The 19202-nt window shown below is 33.0% G+C and overlaps 3 protein-coding genes across 5 annotated transcripts; 1 reads left to right on the top strand and 2 right to left on the bottom strand.

Annotated features, from left to right (window-relative positions):
• The first annotated feature begins 516 nt into the window (after window positions 1–516).
• Window positions 517–4438, top strand: LOC105780438 (E3 ubiquitin-protein ligase RGLG2). 3 transcript variants are annotated; one of them, XM_012604772.2, is made up of 12 exons: window positions 517–861; window positions 1465–1849; window positions 2017–2101; window positions 2180–2320; window positions 2403–2516; window positions 2599–2696; window positions 2983–3062; window positions 3141–3246; window positions 3365–3492; window positions 3577–3814; window positions 4007–4063; window positions 4172–4438. In XM_012604772.2, exons 2-12 carry the CDS (start codon window positions 1538–1540, stop codon window positions 4253–4255), a joined length of 1443 nt encoding a protein of 480 aa, XP_012460226.1. In that variant the 5' UTR covers window positions 517–861; window positions 1465–1537; the 3' UTR covers window positions 4256–4438. The 3 variants fall into 3 exon arrangements, with proteins under 3 accessions (XP_012460226.1, XP_052485585.1, XP_012460227.1); XM_052629625.1 differs by lacking the exon at window positions 517–861 and adding an exon at window positions 1029–1162; XM_012604773.2 differs by lacking the exon at window positions 517–861 and adding an exon at window positions 1271–1289.
• A 952-nt stretch (window positions 4439–5390) lies between these two features.
• LOC105780594 (proteasome subunit beta type-7-B) lies at window positions 5391–7876 on the bottom strand. Its single transcript, XM_012605010.2, has 8 exons — window positions 7601–7876; window positions 6861–7002; window positions 6604–6700; window positions 6443–6512; window positions 6239–6343; window positions 5932–6030; window positions 5751–5838; window positions 5391–5659 (listed from the first exon to the last, which is right to left on the bottom strand). Exons 1-8 carry the CDS (start codon window positions 7742–7744, stop codon window positions 5580–5582), a joined length of 825 nt encoding a protein of 274 aa, XP_012460464.1. The 5' UTR covers window positions 7745–7876; the 3' UTR covers window positions 5391–5579.
• A 7696-nt stretch (window positions 7877–15572) lies between these two features.
• On the bottom strand, window positions 15573–18460 carry LOC105779232 (cytochrome P450 724B1). The gene is made up of 9 exons (XM_012603005.2): window positions 18239–18460; window positions 17773–18097; window positions 17545–17697; window positions 17092–17331; window positions 16901–16987; window positions 16711–16789; window positions 16482–16588; window positions 16144–16262; window positions 15573–15855 (listed from the first exon to the last, which is right to left on the bottom strand). The coding sequence occupies exons 1-9, from the start codon at window positions 18439–18441 to the stop codon at window positions 15741–15743; spliced, it is 1428 nt and encodes a 475-aa protein (XP_012458459.2). The 5' UTR covers window positions 18442–18460; the 3' UTR covers window positions 15573–15740.
• Between the last annotated feature and the right edge of the window lie 742 nt (window positions 18461–19202).

Below are 19202 nucleotides of genomic sequence, written 5' to 3'. Positions count from 1 at the left end.
CGATAAGCTGTCGCAAGCAATCAAAAAAAGCTTTTCCCTTCCTTATATTATATATAATCCATCTCGGGCCCTTCCCCTGTCTACAGCTATGCTATCCCTATCACTGCTAAGGTATGTTTTTTTTCCTGGATCAGATATGGAGATTTCTGCCCTTTCCTTCCTTGTTTGCATTCCCGGTTGGTTCCGGTTGGAAAATTTAATCAAACAAAGGTCTTTTAGGCCCTCCCGTCCCATTCTATTTCCTAAGATTCGTCGATTTATCCGTCGTGGTTCAAGTCTCGTACTCCTATTTGTATTTTTTATATAGATTTGGTGTTTAGACTCGGATACCAATCTGGAAAAAAAATCATAAATATTAATTTAGGAGAAATGAACAAATTCGGGTACCAATTTTATATTTAATTCATTAATTTTTAATAGTTTTATAATTTTGTATGAATCAAGTTGAAGTTGAAGAATAATTCAACTAAAGAAAACAAAAAAAAAATGTTTTGTATATTTTTATTTATTTGAGGAAAAAATGGAAAATTAGAAACAAGGGAAGTAAGAACAGAAACAGGAACAGGATTGAAATGCGTTTAGAGTTGAGTTTAGCTGGAATGGGTGGTTCACGTGTGCACATAAACAACACCGATAACTTCCAAAATTCGCGACTTCCATCCATGTGAACCCCATTTCGGCAGTTTAATATTTTAAAAAGGAAAGGAAAAAAAAGCTTTTTAATATAAAAAAAAACTTGGAAAAGATTATCTTCTTTTCAATCAATGGCTTATTATCTATGTTTTATCTCTAATTTCAAAAGTAAAAAAGATACCCAGATCCTCCATTGATGCTCTGCAAATTTCCCTACTTCAAGCAAAGGTATCGGACTCTCTTTTGACCCAGTTCCAAAAACTGTTCATGCTTCAGATCTTGAAAATCAGCTTTTTTTTAGAGAATTAAGCAATTAACAATTGACAAGCTTAATGGGTCTCTTTCAGAATTCACGGTTTTTTTTTTTTTTTGGTTGACTACAGCCGCCGTTTTACTTTTCTTGTCGTCTTAAGTAATTTGTTTATGGTGGATAAGTTCCAAGTGCTAATAGATGACGCGTTAGTTTATCTGTTTTAGTCATTTTTGGAAGCATACTTTGCCGCCAGGGCTCTTCTTAAGCTGTTTTAAGGTCGGTGAAGTGGAAGCTTACGTTTCTGAATTGGTCTCTTTAATTTGGCTAAGAAGGAAAAGTTGACGTTTCCTGGAAAAATCTAATTTGCTTGCATCCTTATATTTATGTTAGAATACTTGCTTTGGTGGGTTTTCGATTTCGGTTCGTTTTGATTGGTTTAACTAGATTTCTTGTGCTCCATTGATATAGAGAAAAAGGAAAAAGGGTTTTGGAAAAGATTTAAATTGTTTGGTGATTTCATTCCTTAATTGCTGTTATTATTGTTGTTTGCGATTATATCTGGGTGGTTCTTTTTCCAGGTATTCTAGTATTTGGCCTGTAGTTGATTTTAATTGATTTTTCGGAGGAAAGAAGCAGCATTCTGTTTGGTTAATGGGGGGTAGTAGTTCCAAGGAGGGAAGTTGGAGGCAGGGTTCTTCCTATCATTCAAATCCACCTTCATGGGATTCTCATCAGGGGTATCCTCAGACATCATATGGTCAAGAAAACCATAGTTATCCGCCTCAGTATAGCTATGCAGAGCCGCAGTATTATCCGTATTCACAACCAGAGCCACAGCAGCATTATCCACCTCCGCAACCAGAGCCACAGTATCATCCATCTCCCCAAGACCGTGTCGGCGACAAAAAGAAGCTACAAAGGAAGTATTCGAAAATTGCAGACAATTACAACTCCTTAGATCAGGTTAATATCTTCATTGCTTGCTTTTATTAGAAGCTTTTATGTATTTATGCTTTCTCCTTTTCTCCAGCAATTAAATGATTGTTGCTTAATATTATTCAATAGTTTATTTTCTATTGTTGTTGGTGAAGGAAATTTTAAGGTCACCTAAATCATTTTGTTGATTGCAGGTAACGGAAGCACTTGCTAATGCTGGTCTTGAATCTTCTAATCTCATTGTCGGTATCGATTTCACAAAGAGCAACGAGTGGACAGGTTAAGATTGACTTCTTATTGCTAGCAATGTATATCTTTAGCTGTAGTAGAGCTTGCTCAATCTGGCTTGTTTTGTAGGTAAAAGATCATTCAACAGAAGAAGTTTGCACCACATTGGAGATGGTTCAAATCCCTATGAACAAGCCATATCAATTATTGGGAAGACGTTAGCTGCCTTTGACGAGGACAACTTAATTCCTTGCTTCGGATTTGGTGATGGTACGTATTTAATTTGTTTTCCTTATCAGGATGCCTGTTTATTTAAATGGAGATGCTAAGAATTACTTATATTTGTTGGCAGCATCAACACATGATCAAGATGTCTTCAGTTTCTACCCAGACGAAAGATTTTGTAATGGATTTGAGGAAGTCTTGAGCCGCTATAGAGAACTTGTGCCTCATCTACGACTTGCAGGTTTCCATCTGTTTTTCATCTGTTATTTTGCATTAATGTTTGAAGCTTATCCAATCAAATAATTATTTCAATTTCTTGGCAGGCCCTACATCATTTGCTCCAATCATTGAAATGGCTATGACCATTGTTGAGCAAAGTGGTGGACAGTATCATGTGTTAGTGATAATCGCTGATGGGCAGGTATTTTGCTCCGTGTGAAGGTTTATACTTTATTTAAATTTAAGAAAACTCAATGTAGTACTTAGGCGATTAGCTTGAAAGCAAAAATTAGCAGAAAGGGCTCTTGGTCCAGATTGGTATGGAAAAAATGTATTAAAAAAAATGCTGGCATGATGGTTTACTGTACCACTTACTATTTTCTTTCATTGCATTATTACTTTTTTTATTAACCGTTTGATGGTTGTTTAGTAGATTTTGCTGTAGTTCCATATCGGTTTAATATCACTAAGGCTGATGATTTTTTCAGGTAACTCGAAGCATTGATACTCTGCGTGGCCAGCTAAGTCCACAAGAGCAGAAGACTGTTGATGCCATAGTGCAAGCAAGGTAAAGATGGTGTAAACTTTTTCACCTTTTTTTCCTGAATACAACCATTTTCTTTATTACATGTTTCTTCTATTGCAGCAAGCTTCCTTTGTCGATTATATTGGTTGGTGTTGGAGACGGACCTTGGGACATGATGAAGGAGTTTGATGATAACATTCCTGCTCGTGCGTTCGATAATTTTCAGGTAAAATCTGAGTGCATACAAGATTTTTTATGGTAGATATGTTCTTTTGGTCATTCGGTATTGTTAACATGCTTCAGTTATTAATGTTTTTCTCGTTTTGTTTCTCTCTTTCTCTTAGTTTGTGAATTTCACAGATATTATGTCAAAGAATATAGCTCCTTCACGGAAGGAGACGGAATTTGCTTTAGCCGCTTTAATGGAGATTCCTTCACAGTACAAAGCAACCATTGAGCTTAATATTCTGGGGTAATAATTCATTCTCTATTGATCATTTTGAAAGGGTTTATATTACCAGTTTCGATGGTGATTTTCAATCTATTTGTTGTGCAGTGGTCGAAAGGGAAATATTCCTGAGAGAGTTCCATTACCTCCTCCTAGATACGGTGCATCATCTTTCAACAGCTTGAAAGCTTCCCATTCTACCAGTTTTAAATATGGTTCAGCATCTTTCAGCAGCGCAAAACCTTCTCATCCTACCAGTTTCAAACCAAGCGTCCCTCCATATCCCGCAGATACTACTCCTGTCAGCTCAGCTTCGCCAGCTCCAAGTTCTACATACGATAGCCAGGTATGAGAATGTAGTTGTTTAGTGAGTCCATATATCTTCTATTAATGAGAAGCTTCTCTCGCATTCCACTTTCGAGACCGAAAAGACCAAAGTCTTTAAGATTACGAACTTTTGGAGAGACTTATCCCTCACTTTACATATTTGGTTATTTATCATGAAGGCTAACATTTCCTTTGCTGTTGTTTTGAACAGCTTTGTCCTATTTGCCTTAGTAACTCAAGAGACATGGCATTTGGTTGTGGACATCAGGTAAATGTCTGTAATGATTAATTTATTTATTTATTGGCAGTCCACTCCTTGGTTATAGATTATGGCTGATGAAGTGCTGACATAATTTAACCTTTTGATCTTTCTCAGACATGTGAAGAATGTGCGAAAGACCTCGAAACTTGCCCGATTTGTCGAAGTCCAATACAGACCAAAATAAAGCTCTACTTTTGATTCTTTTATTCTTCTTGAAAAAAAAATATACATTTCCCATGATTCTTTTGTTGATTTGTTATTTTGTGATAGGTTTGAGCAAGTCAATATGTGGTGCCTATGACCAAAAGATGAGATGAAAAAAAATCTTCCTTTTGGATTTCTGATATTTCATTTATGAATTATGATCAATGCTTCTTCCCATACGTTTTAGTCCAGAAATCACTTTTAGAAAATTGTTGTGATTGAAACGAATATGAAGTTTAATTACACAATTTTATTTATATTTGACTTAAATAATAATTTTTAATGCTTAATATGTACACACGATCTACATCAAGCAATTAAGCAATTAGGCCATGGCCGAAAGTGTTGTACAATTGGGTCTGGTTTTACTTCATCACCTTTTTTTTTGCTTATGTTTAAGTTGACTTTCATCTCACATATTTAAATTGTTTTTAATATTAATGGATGAAAACGTAAGAAGGAATACTAACTATTTGCATATATATCTAAAAATCGTACTAATAAAAATCCGTTATATATCTAAATATTGTACGAATAAAAATCCATTTTATTTCATTTATTCCAACATAAGGATCGTTTAGCCAAAATCACAACTATTCATTCACTTTTGAACAGAAATAAAAAGCTCCAATCTTTGATAAGTTTGTCATCATGTAATTTAAAAACAATGCTAAACTGGTCATAAGAACAGTGCATTAAGCCAATAATGCCAATTATTGTTACTATATAAAAGTAAAACTGTAAAATTCATAATCGAGCGTCAAGCTTTAGCCACAAAGAAATTAACAGCAATGAAAAATAAAATATTTATCTAAATTATGGAAAAGGCAAACTCACAAAGAAATTTGTAGAACAACTCGACAGGATTTAGATTTTAGGAAAAAAAAAAAAAAGAAGATCAAACCCGTCAAGGGAGCTTCTGATGAAAGAGATCTGTAACCCAAGAAAAAGCAAACTAAATGAAGTAACACGAAATTTTGAAAAATAAGAATATGTTACCAGTTGTATAATCTTCCCCTCAGATTCTTCAGAGGGAAACCCGTGAAAGATGATAACAATGTCAACATGCCAACCAACAAGTGAACAAGGACTAATGAAACTAAAGAAGCAGATAACAAAGACTTTGGGGTGCTCTGAAATTCACTACTAACATTTCCATTTGAATCATTTAACTAAAATGTTAAAAACACCTCAAAAGATTCATTAGCCAACAAAATCTTAGGTGAAAACAAACAATTTCAGAATACTACTGATAAACACTTCTTTGACAGAGCATAAGTGAGGCTATAAAGATGATGTAGTAACATAAATAAGCGTGTCACTCTTCCATCACATCTCCTCCTCCTTCAATGATCTCAACTTTCTCCTTCAATGGCGTGATTTTTGTCAAGAGGACCTCTGTAATCATAGAAATTAAAAAATTAGCAAAGTAACCACTGAAATTATATAGTGAAAATGGATTGACATTGTAAAGCTTATTGTTATTAACCTGTCTTCTTTGGAAACGAATAGCCCTTGGAACTGGTGTAAGTGCGAGGGTTAGGTTGAAGATGGTTCCTCAAGTATTCTTTGCCGCCCTGAGGTATGATTCAAGAAAATGAGAAACTCACACCAAAATGAACATAAGATGTACTTTCCTAAAAAAACGTGGCTGGTGGCTAACAACATACCTTGGTAATTACACAAATATCGACATTGCTTCCACTTCCTAGGTCATTGAAGATACCAGAGCATATGGCCTCAGTTACAAGTTTTATTCCTTCATCTCTCTGATAAGAGAAGAATCAGTTGCCCAGATTCAATGGATCAAAATATAACGCTGTTAAGCTAATTTATTTTACTTTATACCACGAATGCAAGAACAATTACTTTTGATAAAAGATTTTACACCCAAACAAACTCATAGTTGCAAAACATGTGAAGGTGACTATCTCTTCAATCTTCAAGACACCAAAAGAATGGAACAGATGAACTTACGGTAAGGCCTTCTCTGTAATTTGATTCAAAAACAGCCATTGCTGCCAGAGAACCAGAACCCATCGTAGCAAATGGCAACGTGTCAGTAGATCCATGGGGGTATATCTGCAGATTTTTAACAATTGTAGTGATAAGAAACCAACTAATAAAGAAGAAAAAATGCTACTGTCATTTTGAAGCGCCAAACAGTTGAAGAGAACTTACAGTATGTAAATGGGGTCCGGTGACATCAACACCACCAAGTACCAGAGCAGCCGAAACATAGCCTTGATAGCTGGACAAGTTATTAAGCAGTTACTCTCTATAGGCTTTGTATTATGAGTATGTTGTCAGTCAAAGAATATCAAAAGAGGCAAAAACTTTACTTGAAAAGGTGTCTCTTGAGAAGGGTCAATGCTGTAACAACCCTAGACTCTCTACCAGTATGATAGCGATGTAACTGGAGCTGTGAGCTGACCATGTCTGGAGACACATATAAGACCATCACAATGGGTTAGCTACAGTAACATGAGAATTCTAATATAACAGTTTACCACTAGAGCTGTTCAAGCATGAAATTCAAAGAAACTACTGATGTTGGCAGAACCATATCAAAGCATCAAAAACCAATTTCAGAAAGTACCAGTCACTGCCTCTGTGTCTGCAGCGGTTCCAGCTCCACAGCAATAAATGTTTGGTGCCATGTAATGAATTTTCTCACAATTCTTATCACAAACTATAGGCCCTTCAGTTGCTCTCGTGTCTGCTCCAAGAATAACACCATCCTATATAAAATTTCAAATAAGAACAATGGCATTGCCAAACTAGCGTCAGAATAGCCTACATTTACAAAACAAATACGGAGATTAGCTGCAAACATTTATGACAAAATGGTGCCATCTCTAGGTACTTTTCAAGTTCTGCCGAGCGTATTAATCAACAACAGTCATCTCAGTTTCTGTCCTATAACCCACAATTCCATTTGGTTAATCATTTATTTGCAGTGACAAATATCTCGACCTTAAAGTTGAGATACAAATCGTGAAAGCAGTCACTTGAGCAAAATCTTAAAGACTACTACTTTAACCAAGTTTTTCCAACTTCAGCCTTTACATAACACTCTTGGAAGAATCAACAACTGGTTAATGACTAATGACATTCTAAAATTTAGCTTCTTTATTTCTATAACATAGATTCATTAGTATAATTCTTCCTTTCTACTCTTAAATCTAAAAACCAACAATAAAATCGAAAACAAAGAGTTTAAACTGCCCAGTATCAACCAATCAAAAACCCAAATTGAATATATAAATAGTACACTAAATACAAGTAAAACGAGCACAAAGATTAAAGCCCAGAATTCAACTTTCCCCAAAATAGTACCTGGAAAATCAAGCCAACAATTGTGGTACCAGTTTTCCGAAACGAAGGCGGATTAGCGCCTTTCTTTGCAAGCATCTCGTTTCTTTTACAAAGATCGAAGCTAAATCCGCCCTTCGGAGGCGTTTCGATCACCGATTTCGACATTTCTTTTGTTTATTTTTTCCTCAAATCGATTGATTATTTGACCTAAAAATAAAATTTGAATAAAATTTAAAAGCAAGGAAAGAACGGGTAGGGATTTGGCAGAATAGAAGGAAACCTATAAAGAGAAGGAAAGAGTTTTTTTTTTTTTTCTGTTTTTTGCTAATAAGGGTACCGTTTTATAACTTATTTTCATATTATGCTTAACTTCAAAAGTTATTTATCCAAAGCGGCTTTGGATTTGTTTTTCTTTTCTTTTGCATACCTTTCCTTTGTTTCTAAATTTGAAAAAAAAAAAAAAAAGGTTGATTGAATTTTTTCTTTTAAAATGAAGTCACAACCTGAAAATTGAAATAGGAAATTCAATTATTTCAACATGTATATTTTAATCTCTTTACAAAAAAAAAAGTATAGGTTTACATTGTTTTTTAAATAAATATAAATAAATTTATTTAAAATCTTTTGATTAAGAGGATTGAGTTGGACTAAAGAAAAGAAAATTGTTTAAGGAATGAGACCCGGATGGAATTGATATAAAGAATGATGAAAAGGTGGTGAAAAACAATGTCAACCACGTAAATTGTTTCTGCAAGGAAGTGAAACATGATGAGAGCTTTAGTTCTTTGGAGTTGAAAAAAGTAGGGATTATGGTAGTTTGGCCCAAAGTTGCCCCTTGTCCTTATGCCATTGATAACATCGCCAAGAAAATTATCCAAAGGATGATTTTTACATTCTTTAAAGGATGATTTAAGTTTAGAAAGGTCATCTATAGGTTGATTTTCATTATGTTTCTGCTTAGTTGCTTGTTCAATTGCAACTTCTTCTACAATAGTCTCCATTGGATGTTCATTAGAATACTCAACCACTAAAGAACTTTCAAGCTTATCTTTTAACCATTACATTAATGGAATCCATCACAGATTTAGTGTATTTATTGTACACTTTGTAAACCTTGTTATTTGTGGAATAACCAATGAATATGCCTTCATCGTTGTGTGCTTCAAACTTCCTTTTTTAGCTTATGTCTTAAAGTAAACAGCACACACTTCCAAACACATGGAAGTATCCCCACTGTTGGCCTCAACATTTGATAAGGTGTCATCCTTATTTAGGCCTTAGAGCTCTATTGATCACATAACAACTTGTATTCATAACTTTTTCTCAAAACTTTTGTGAAATCCCTTTGGCATTTAACATGATTAAAGCCATATTTTAGATGGTCTTGTTCCTTCTTTCAACAACCCCATTCCACTGTGGAGTTTTGGGAGAAAAATCATGTTGAATGCGTGCACTATCACAAAATTTTGATAATTTTTCTTTATTGAATTCCTTTCCATGGTTGCTCCTTATCTTGACAATTTTCCCAATGAGCTAGCCTTTTTCATTAATTAGTTTCTTACACAACTTCTTGTAGGCACCAAATGTGTTAGATTTTTCACGCAAGAATCTAACCTATGTAAACCTAGAATAATTATCTACATATACAAGAACATATCTTTTACCTCTCAAGCTTTTATTCTATATCAACCTATCAAGTCCATGTGCTGAAGCTTTACAGATCAATTATTTGAATCAATTGTAATTAAAGATGCAACTTATGTTGTTGTTTCCCCTTTAAGCACTCAACACACATTTTGGGAATTGCTCCTTTTAACTTTGACAATCCTCTAACAACATTATATTTTACCAATCTTTGTAATCTTCTGAAGTGCACATGGCCAAGTCTCTCATGCCATAGCTTAAGACCTAAAAAGCTTTCTCGATTGCAAGTGAGTGGTTTTACTAACCTATAGCAATTTTTGAATATTTTGGCTCCTTCTATGATAAATTCATTTAACTTGTTAGTCACATTGTAGCTCTCTCAGTAAAATTCACCAACATGCCTTGGTCATAAGGTTGGCTTATACTGATTGTGTTAGCATTTAAGCGCTCAACAAGGAACATATTCTAAAGCTTTTTCATTCCTTCTAGATTGGTCACACCTTTTCCAAGTATTTTACCTTTTCCTCTATCATAGAAGGTCAGCCTTCCTTCATGGTTTTCTTAGAACTCTTTTAGGTAGTCTTTACTCTTAGTCATATGCATGGAATTCATTATCAAAATAACATATATGTTCGGTGGAATCCTTTTAGGATTATTGATTAACTAGAAAGAACTTTTGATCTTTTTTTTTAAGACAAGTTTCTACTTTTGTTTTATGTTAGTTGTAGCTTGAGTTACAATTAGTGATGCAACTAACTTCTTTCTTCTAAGATCCTTCAGTAGTTTGTAACATATGGGGTTGATATTTCCTGAGGCATTACAACAATAACACACTACTCTTCCCTTATACTTTTAGTTCTTAATAATGTAAGTAGCTTCAACCTTCTGGGAGCTTCTAGGTTCATCAACAATTTTCTTTGCTTTCACAAAAGCTATTGGGGTCACATTTTCATCACTTATGCCCACATATCCTAAAAATCCATGGCTATGACTATGTCCTTTCTTGCAATAACAAGGATTTTATCCAACTTCTCACTCTTAGAACTTGCCTTTTTTTTAAAATAGACTAGGTTGGGATCAACTTCTTCACAACTTCATTAAGTTTGGCTCCTTTTTCAGTTAACAAGTAGTCTTTCTCCTCAAGCTTTTTCATAAACCTACAATTATCCTATTTAAACATAGATTTCTCATCAATAAGCTGTACATTGATCTTACAAACCCAAGCCTATTTGTCAAGCATAGACTTGTAGGTTTCCATGAAATCTTTTGTTGATTTAACATCACTATCATTGATATCAGAATAAGTTGCAATTCTAGTTGTCACTTGGGAACTGAAGACACAATAATACTTAGGTGCTTATCATATACATCCTTTTCACTAGCTTACTCATCATCACTCTATGTCACACATAGATGCTTCTTCTTTAGTGTATCAACATACTCAGCTTGTATATGGTCACATCTCTCTCATTTGTGACATTGTATGCCTTTCTTTTTTAAATGGGGTTCTTTTCATTGGCAACATCTTTCTCTTTTCCTTTGTTAAAGCTTCGACCTCCTTCAAATACTTTGCTTTTTCCAAAGAACTTCTTAAATGCCTGATTGAAGTTCTTAACTAAAAGGGTCAATTGCTTTTACAGATTCTTAATGGTAGTTGCAAGTCAAGAAGCATGTTGCAAAGCTATGTTCTCCTTTGTCTTGACTTTGCCCTTTTTAGTTTCCTCTAGAATCATATCAAATGTTTGTAGAGACCTAATCAACTTATCAATTCTCATTATGTTAGTGTCCTTAACTAGTTTCTCAATGGTGTCACCTTGATGGAGAAACATTTTGTTAGAGACCTTAATACTTTCAGCACCAACTTGGCATTTGAGTACTTTTCATCAAGGATAAATACTTGGTAGTGTCACCTAACTTAGCATAGATATCAAACAAATATTCATCTTCTAGCATTCTCAAAATTTCAAACCCAGATGTTAACATTTAGAGTTTGGATTGCTTCACAATACAAACCCATTTATGAGCAGTCTCAAGAATGGTTAATGCTTTTGGAGCAATAGTGCACTTGGAGATGCTTCTAAATTCTTGAGGATCCATATTGTTAAATATGGCTTTAAAAACCTTTGAATTAAAGTTGGTTAGCTTATCCTTCTTAGCGGTCCAAGTAATTTTTGGCTTGGATGTCCTAGCAGCATTAACTTTAGAGCTAGCAAAACAGGTTCGAGTCCGAAAGCTTGCTTGTGTTGATCCAAGCACATAACAATTTGAGTCTAAGAAAGCCTGAGCTCGTAACAGATTCAAGCTTGAGAAAATCTTAATTGAGAAAAGTTAGAGCCCCCCAGCTCGATGTGAGCCCGAATATGAAAAAATTCAAACCCAAAAAATCTGAGTTCAAAAGGGCCTGAGCTTAAGAAAGTTCGAGCCCGTAACAGATTTGAGCTTAAGAAAAATTGAGGTTGAGAAAGCTCAAGCTCGAGCTGATCCAATCCCGAAAAATTCAATTCCAAAATAAGCCTGATCCGAGCCTGTTTGAGTTGTCTGCTTTCTAGCTCTATTAACTTCAGTAGTTGGTGGATCCTAACTAGTGAGACAACTCTCCTCACCTTTTTATTTATGGACATAATGAATTCCCTCATGCATGCTTTCTAGTAATCTTAGTTGGAGGCATCGAGTATAAGATATTTGAAAATCGAACTTCCTTCCACATCTCAACAATTCAATAACGGGATCTTTACCAAATTCGTCTAGTGTCTATTTTTGATACCAAATGTTAGTATTGAGTTACTGGTTTAATTGTATTTTAAGTTACAACTAAGGAACAACTAAAATTAGTGGATCCCAACTAGTGAGACAACTCTCCTCACCTTCTTATTTATGGACATAATGAATTCCCTCATGCATGCTTTCTAGTAAGCTTAGTTGGAGGCATCGAGTATAAGATATTTGGAAATCGAACTTCCTTCCACATCTCAACAATTCAATAACAGAATCTTTACCAAATTAGTCTAATGTCTAGATTTGAAACCAAATGTTAGTATTGAGTTACTGGTTTAATTGTATTTTAAGTTGCAACTAAGGAACAACTAAAATTGGAAAAATAAATAGGAAAACACATGAATTGGTTACACAATAAAAAATCACTCATATCTGTGAAACATTACCCAGAGAGTAACCCATTATAATTCAATTGTACAAGATATGATTTAAGCTTAACTGACTCAACTCTTTTCAACCTCACCTCCATTATCTAACTTCAACTCTCCTACTAAGTCGTTCCTTTATAAAAATTTAGACCAAATTGATACAATAGTTTTTTTTTTACAACACAAAAAAGCTCATGAATGTTCCTCATAGTTGAATAGACTGAGCTTTCAAATTCACCCACAAAAATTAGTAAATAAATCTTCAATATATAAGCATTTGTAGACTTGTGAATCCAAGCTATATGACTGCCATAAACCACTAGATTTTTACCTCATTTAAACTTCTTGTTATGGTATAAAATAAATGCTATTCACTTTAACTTTTTGCCTGTGGTATCTCTTTAAACAAAGACAATAAATCATACTAGAATTCTTCAAAATACTTCCTGAAGTATTTCAAAAACACTAAAAATTTGTGTTTTGATGGAAGTTATTTTGCCTTTAAACTTTATCACAGTGGAGTTGTGATACAATCTAAAGGGGTCTCAGTGGTAGTATATATAGATTTATATATTATTAATCTATCAAATATAAATCTATATAATATATGACTTGAGCTCAGTCATACCAAACCAATTATATTGTTAAGATTTAAGGAGTTGAATATAAATATGTGTTATATTATATGATTAGGTTGAATATTTTAAGGAATTTATATTTTATAAAATATATAGGGTAAACTATCTAGGTGGTTACCCAATTTTCAAGTAAATTTTATTTTGGTTACTCAACTTTAAAACTTTCAATTTTATCACCAATATTTTGAAAATTTAAAATTTTAGTAACCCAATGTTAAATACTTAACAAGAAACTAATGTGGGCCTATTTTTATTGGCCTAATAATAAATTTAGCCCTTCAATGTTTACAAAATTTGTCATTTAGTTCTAATTTTAAAATTCAATTAATTTAGCCACGAACATTTATAAAATTTGTCAGTTTAATCCTAAATCTAAAAGTTAAAAAAAACAAAAACAAAAGTATTTAAAAAATTATTTTGGATAAAAATGATAAAATTTATTTTTTAAAAATATAAAAAGCATAAATAAAAAACCAAAACATATGTATTAAAAATAATTTTATTAATATTAAATAAAATAAATTATAAATGATGCAGCTCTCAAAATTGCTTCTTCCCTAGCGGTAATTTACTTGCTCTTCATTTTCATCCTTTCTTCATTAGTCTTCAATTTCAAAACACATTTTAAGCGACCTTTAGCATAGGCACAGAGTTCTGACTGATTCGAACAGCCAAGTACACATTGCCTTGATCTTTTGCAATGAATTTTACTTACTTGTTGCCTAGGCCAAATTCATTCTAACTAAAGACATCCAGTTTTGTTTTGGCAACATGGTTGCCGAAGAATATAAAGCTTCCTATGAAATTGATTGGATGGATTGCAGTTGAACATTTTCAGAAAGGACTATGAATCAACAATTTTCCTTGCTGATAGTTGTAGTTCTACTACCTGATTTATTGCAGAGTAGCCTGGTAATGATTGTTTTCACTTTGGAATAGCTGCAATATGCAGGTGCTTACCATGTTATAGGTGAGAAGATTTACAATCTGTGTGCTTCTCACATTAATTTAGGGGATTTGGTAAAATGGGGTGTGATCAGGGTGTCTTCTAGATTCAAACCCTGCCAAATAAAATGATTTTGATCATAATTATCATCTTTTTATGTGAATATTTATTTGGTAACTCGTATGTGTGAAATGAAGGGTCTGTTTGATTGACGGAATTGGTTTTCCGGAAAATCGTTTCTAACTTTTCCAGCGTTTGATTGGCGGAAAACATTTTCCATTTGGAAAATGAACTCCAAAACAATGGAAAGTGGGTTATATTTTAGGGAAAATGTCTTACCCTTTCAATTTCCGTAAGACATTTTCCGTGCTCTCCTCTCTATCGCCTCCTTCATTCATTCCTTCATTTCCGGTAGAAAACTGCTTCTGTTTATCGATTTTCCAGTAACTTGTTTTTTTAATTATTCAATACTTATTTTTTTAACACAATTAAAAATAATTTATTTGATATTAGTTTTTTTTCAATTTATAACGATTAATATTGTAGCTTAATAATTGGGTATTATTATAAATAAATCATTGCAATATATGTAAAAATAATTTAAAATATAAAAATTATTAATATATATTAATATATGTAAAACAACTTTTCGAAAAATATTTTCAAAAATCACCAAGCAGAAAAATATTTTACAGATCCAATCAAACACCGAAAATATTTTCCAAGAAATCATTTTACGTAAAAGTAAAACATTTTCCGTAAATCATTTTACGGAAAATAATTTATCGACAATCAAACAGACCGAAATCTTAAGTTTACACAATATCCTGAATTCTATATAATGAAGCTGATTTTTACTGCAAGGGAAGAAGTGATTTTGAGAGTACTTACATTATTTATAATTTATTTTATTTAATAATAATATATTTATTTCCACACATATCCTTTTGGTTTTTATTTATAATTTATTTATGCTTTTAGATTTTAAAATATCCTTTTATATTTTTATTAAAATAATCTTCCTTTTAAACTTTTAGATTTAGAATTAAATTGATAAATTTTGTAAATGTTTATGGCTAAATTTATTGAAATATTTATAATTAGAACTAAATGATAAATTTTGTAAATATTGAGGGTTAAATTTATTAAATTTAAAATTTAAAATTTAAAATAAATTAATAAAATATGTAAACATTAGAAGATTAAATTTGTTATTAGACCAATAAAAACAGGCCCACATCAATTTCTCTTTATTTAATGGTAAGCGGCTAAAATTTTAAATTTTAAAAATATTAGTGATAGAAATTTAAAGTTTTTAAAATTGAATAATCAAAAAAAAAGTTAGTCGAAAGTTGGGTATGGTGATAAGAATTTCATGGCTGATTCGCTTGCTAAAGCAGGTGCTAAAAGATCTTCTAGTTTTTGTGCTCGCTGGTAGTAATTGCTTAATTTTCGGGTTTTGTTTTTGTTTGGTTGTTTGCTTCAGCATCTTCTACTGTATCAATGTTTGGAACATTGGGGTATGCCCCCCCATTTATTATTAATAATATGCCTTTCTGCTGAGAATATATTATATATATGAAGAATCCTATACTTATATTTGAATGTATTGAATATAGATATATTAACAAGATAAGAAACCAATTGCATTAATTCCTACATGACAAAGGCTTTTTCCATACCCCTGAACTTTACATCTGAAATTTACCAGTCTTTCAATGGAAACAACCAAATCATATATAGTTTTATAGCTCAAACGCTACTGTGTATGTATACTTAAATACTACATGTCAGGTTTCTATCTTTCCAGCCTTGGCTTGTATTGGCTCAATCTCCAAAAGTAGGCCTCTCCTGAACTCCACATAAGGGTATGCAAGAGGGGAATCATCTGCCATTGTTTTCCACCTTTTTGGAAAAAAGAAAAGAAGAAAATCCCACATCCAATTACGATTCATAAGAGAAAGTAACCGATATATATTAATGCAGTTTGACATAAATGTACACAAAAATGATGCCTAAATCCCCATACATATAATGATACAGGAGAAATATCTGAGTCCCGGTCATTATAAAAGAAAGATCAAAGCTAATTATTGTGCTGGTTCCTAAGTGGGAAGCAATGACCATAGAGGATCCATTTAACATATATATATATGATGGGAATTTTAAATTTTATTGATGCTCAAATTTTACCTATAATTGAGGACAAGATGATGAAGGAAGAAAGCAATTTCTACTTTAGCAAGGTCAGCCCCGGGACATAACCGAGGACCACCACCAAATGGCATCACTTTTTTGCTTGTTGCTTTATCCTGTGTCATCCAAATGGCCGACTATTGAATTACACAAACAACAGAACATAACAAAATAAATATACTGTTTTTCTTTTAGTCTAATGCATATGCATGGCTCGCTTTTCTATGTCGACCAACCACCATACCTATAGATATATTACCTGCATCTAGATGAATAATGATATCTTCTTTTTTTTTCTCTTTCATTTATTTTCTTATATATATACAAACACTTACAGTCCATCTCCAAGGGTTAAACTCCATAGGATTTTCGTGAAGAGATGGATCAAAGTGAACTGCAGTCAACACTGGAAGTATCTTCCATCCCGAGGGAATGAAATATCCTACAACAGTTAAATATATGTAAAAATCTGTATATATATAACTCTCTCCCAAATGTAATAGCATATATGATTATGAAACAAAATCATATATAGAGAATGGATGAAGGGTTGTCGTTATTAACCTTTAAATTTGACATCTTGAAGAGCAACCCGGTGCACAAATTTGACTACATTTCCACATCTCAGCGATTCGTAAATAACCTATATATATATATATATATATTCATATATAAGAAAAGGCTACCATTTTAAGTTTTGTCCTTTGATATATGTTGTACATACAGATGTCTTGTAAATGAAATACTTTCTTACATTGCAAGTGAATTCCATTTTCTGGTAATCTTCCCAATTCAAGGATTCACCATTTTCTTTGTTTTTCCTTATTGCATTATGTTCTTGCTGGCATAAACAATATTGTGAGAAAAGTAAAATGTACAGAGAAAGAAAGAAAAGTTTAATTGATGCATGCATGGAAGAAAGAGAGAGAGAGAGAAAAGTGTTACCTTTAAATGTGCTAAAACATTTGGATAAAGAGAAAGAAAGTAGACAATCAAGGCCATGAGTGTTGCAGTTGTTTCATAACCAGCAAGCAACATGTCCAAGACAATGCTTACTGTTTTCTCATCACTTAGATTCTCTTTCGACAAAATTGCATCCAAGAAATCTCCTTTAACAAGCCCCAACTGCTCCTTTCTCCTTTCTTTTATGATCTCCCTAACAGTTGCAGAAAGCCTTGCCCTAGCCTGCAATATATACATATAGTGAAAGATGGAAAGGGTGACTTTAGGTATCATGTCATTAGAGAACTTGAAGTGTAGAGCAATATTAGCCCTAAATTTGGAAATATAAACCACAAAAGCGAACAAGACATCATGACACGAATAAATATGTGTCAAAATCTATATAATGTTGCTTATGAAAATAAAAAAATACAAGAAAATGGTTCTAATCAGTACCTTCACTGCACTGGCATAAGGTGTACCAGGGAGGTAAACTGGCAAAGACACGAAGCCTTTCATGTAAGTTAGAAAATCTTCCAGGATCTTGAAGGTTAGTGGCTCTTCTGGTTCAATACTTAAAAGATGCTTCACCATAAGATTGAGTGTGAACTGTTTATAAGAAAACAAGATTGTTAATCACGGATATTAAGGCATGTATAGCTTTTGACATCTTATTAATCCCACCTTTTTAACTTCTTTATAGAAGCCAATTTCCTTGCAATTTTTCCATGAATTCATCATTGAGATAGTCATCTTTTCCACACAGTCAAGGAACTCCGGGTTCGATTTCGAGGAAGTGATGAAACTGACGCCAATATTTCGCAGCTTCTTATGAACATCCCCAGAAACAATAAGCAAAGAGAATTTGCCAAGAATGCCGTGCATGGCCCTGGGGTAGCTCACCTTAAATAACTTCTCTTCATTTTGAAGAACAACCATGTTAAGTTCATGGTCGCAGGAAACTATAGTTGGGGAGCCAAATAGATGAGATTTGAACACTCTCCCATACCTGTCTAGCAGCAATGAATGCAAACATTTTCAGTAACATTCATTAAATATTTGCAAATGTTTAGATTGTTACAACTAACAATGAAAGTGAGTGTAACAATAGCGATTAATCTTGATCGCTGCTTATAATTAAACTTGTTACCTTGAGCAATGTTCTTGCAGAAAACTTCCCATGGAGTTTGAGCTGTGAGGCTTAAGGAAACCAAGAGTCTCCCCAAACAAAGGCCACCCCATACTTCCACGGGGTAAATTTGCAGGCTTCTTTCTTGCAAGTACTTGTAGTAGTAAATAGAATCCTAGTCCAAGCAAGAAAGCTGATAAAATTAAAGGAAAGAAACCAAACATTTTTTACAGCAAAGTTTGTCTACTAGTTTAACTTCTTTTCGTAAGGTCTAGATTTATGTGTATTTAAACCCAAAGTAATGGCATCTGGATTCTGGTTTTTTTTTTTGAAATAATTTAATTTTCAATATTTCATAAAAAGTTGAAAATGGTCAAAACATTGGGACCTTGTGTTTTTTGGAGTTAATATATGAGCTGGATTTAAATTTAAAGCCTCTTTTATGGTGAACTTTATTTTATTAATTGATATAAAAGGAAAACATATGAGCAAATATATCAATAAGATCTGTCTAGCTTATTAAAAAAAAAATCTGTCATAATCTGTATAGTGTTTGGGAAATTAAATTGGTTTTAATTGGATAAATTTTTATGGAAAGTAAAGTAAAATTTGATAGTCGAAAAATAAGACAACATAAACATTAAAGTGAATTATTTGTACTTTTTCTTCAGTTTTCTCAAAAATTGAACTAGATTATGTTCTTCTCATGGCCAGAGAAGAGAAGCCATTATCATGTTCCCACTAAATTAATGATTAAAAAGAAACATCAAATATATATATGGCTTACCAAATCTTCTCCCTTTTAAGTCGTATATACGTGGATATAAGGTTGGGGTTGTAGCAGCTCATGATGGTTCATTCGGTAGACGAAAAGTCATAGGTGATTAAGTGTGATTAAAATTTAAGTTTTTTTTAGGAAGATTAGAGTTCGAGATGAGAAAGAGTGATATTTGAGAATGTGAATAGCGTGAGTTGTTTTGTTTAG

This window comes from Gossypium raimondii, chromosome 4 (genome assembly GCF_025698545.1).
Source record: "Gossypium raimondii isolate GPD5lz chromosome 4, ASM2569854v1, whole genome shotgun sequence".
Taxonomy (NCBI): Eukaryota; Viridiplantae; Streptophyta; class Magnoliopsida; order Malvales; family Malvaceae; genus Gossypium; species Gossypium raimondii.
The sequence above is the reverse complement of the archived record's forward strand: the minus strand, read 5'-3'. Positions and strand labels throughout refer to the sequence as shown.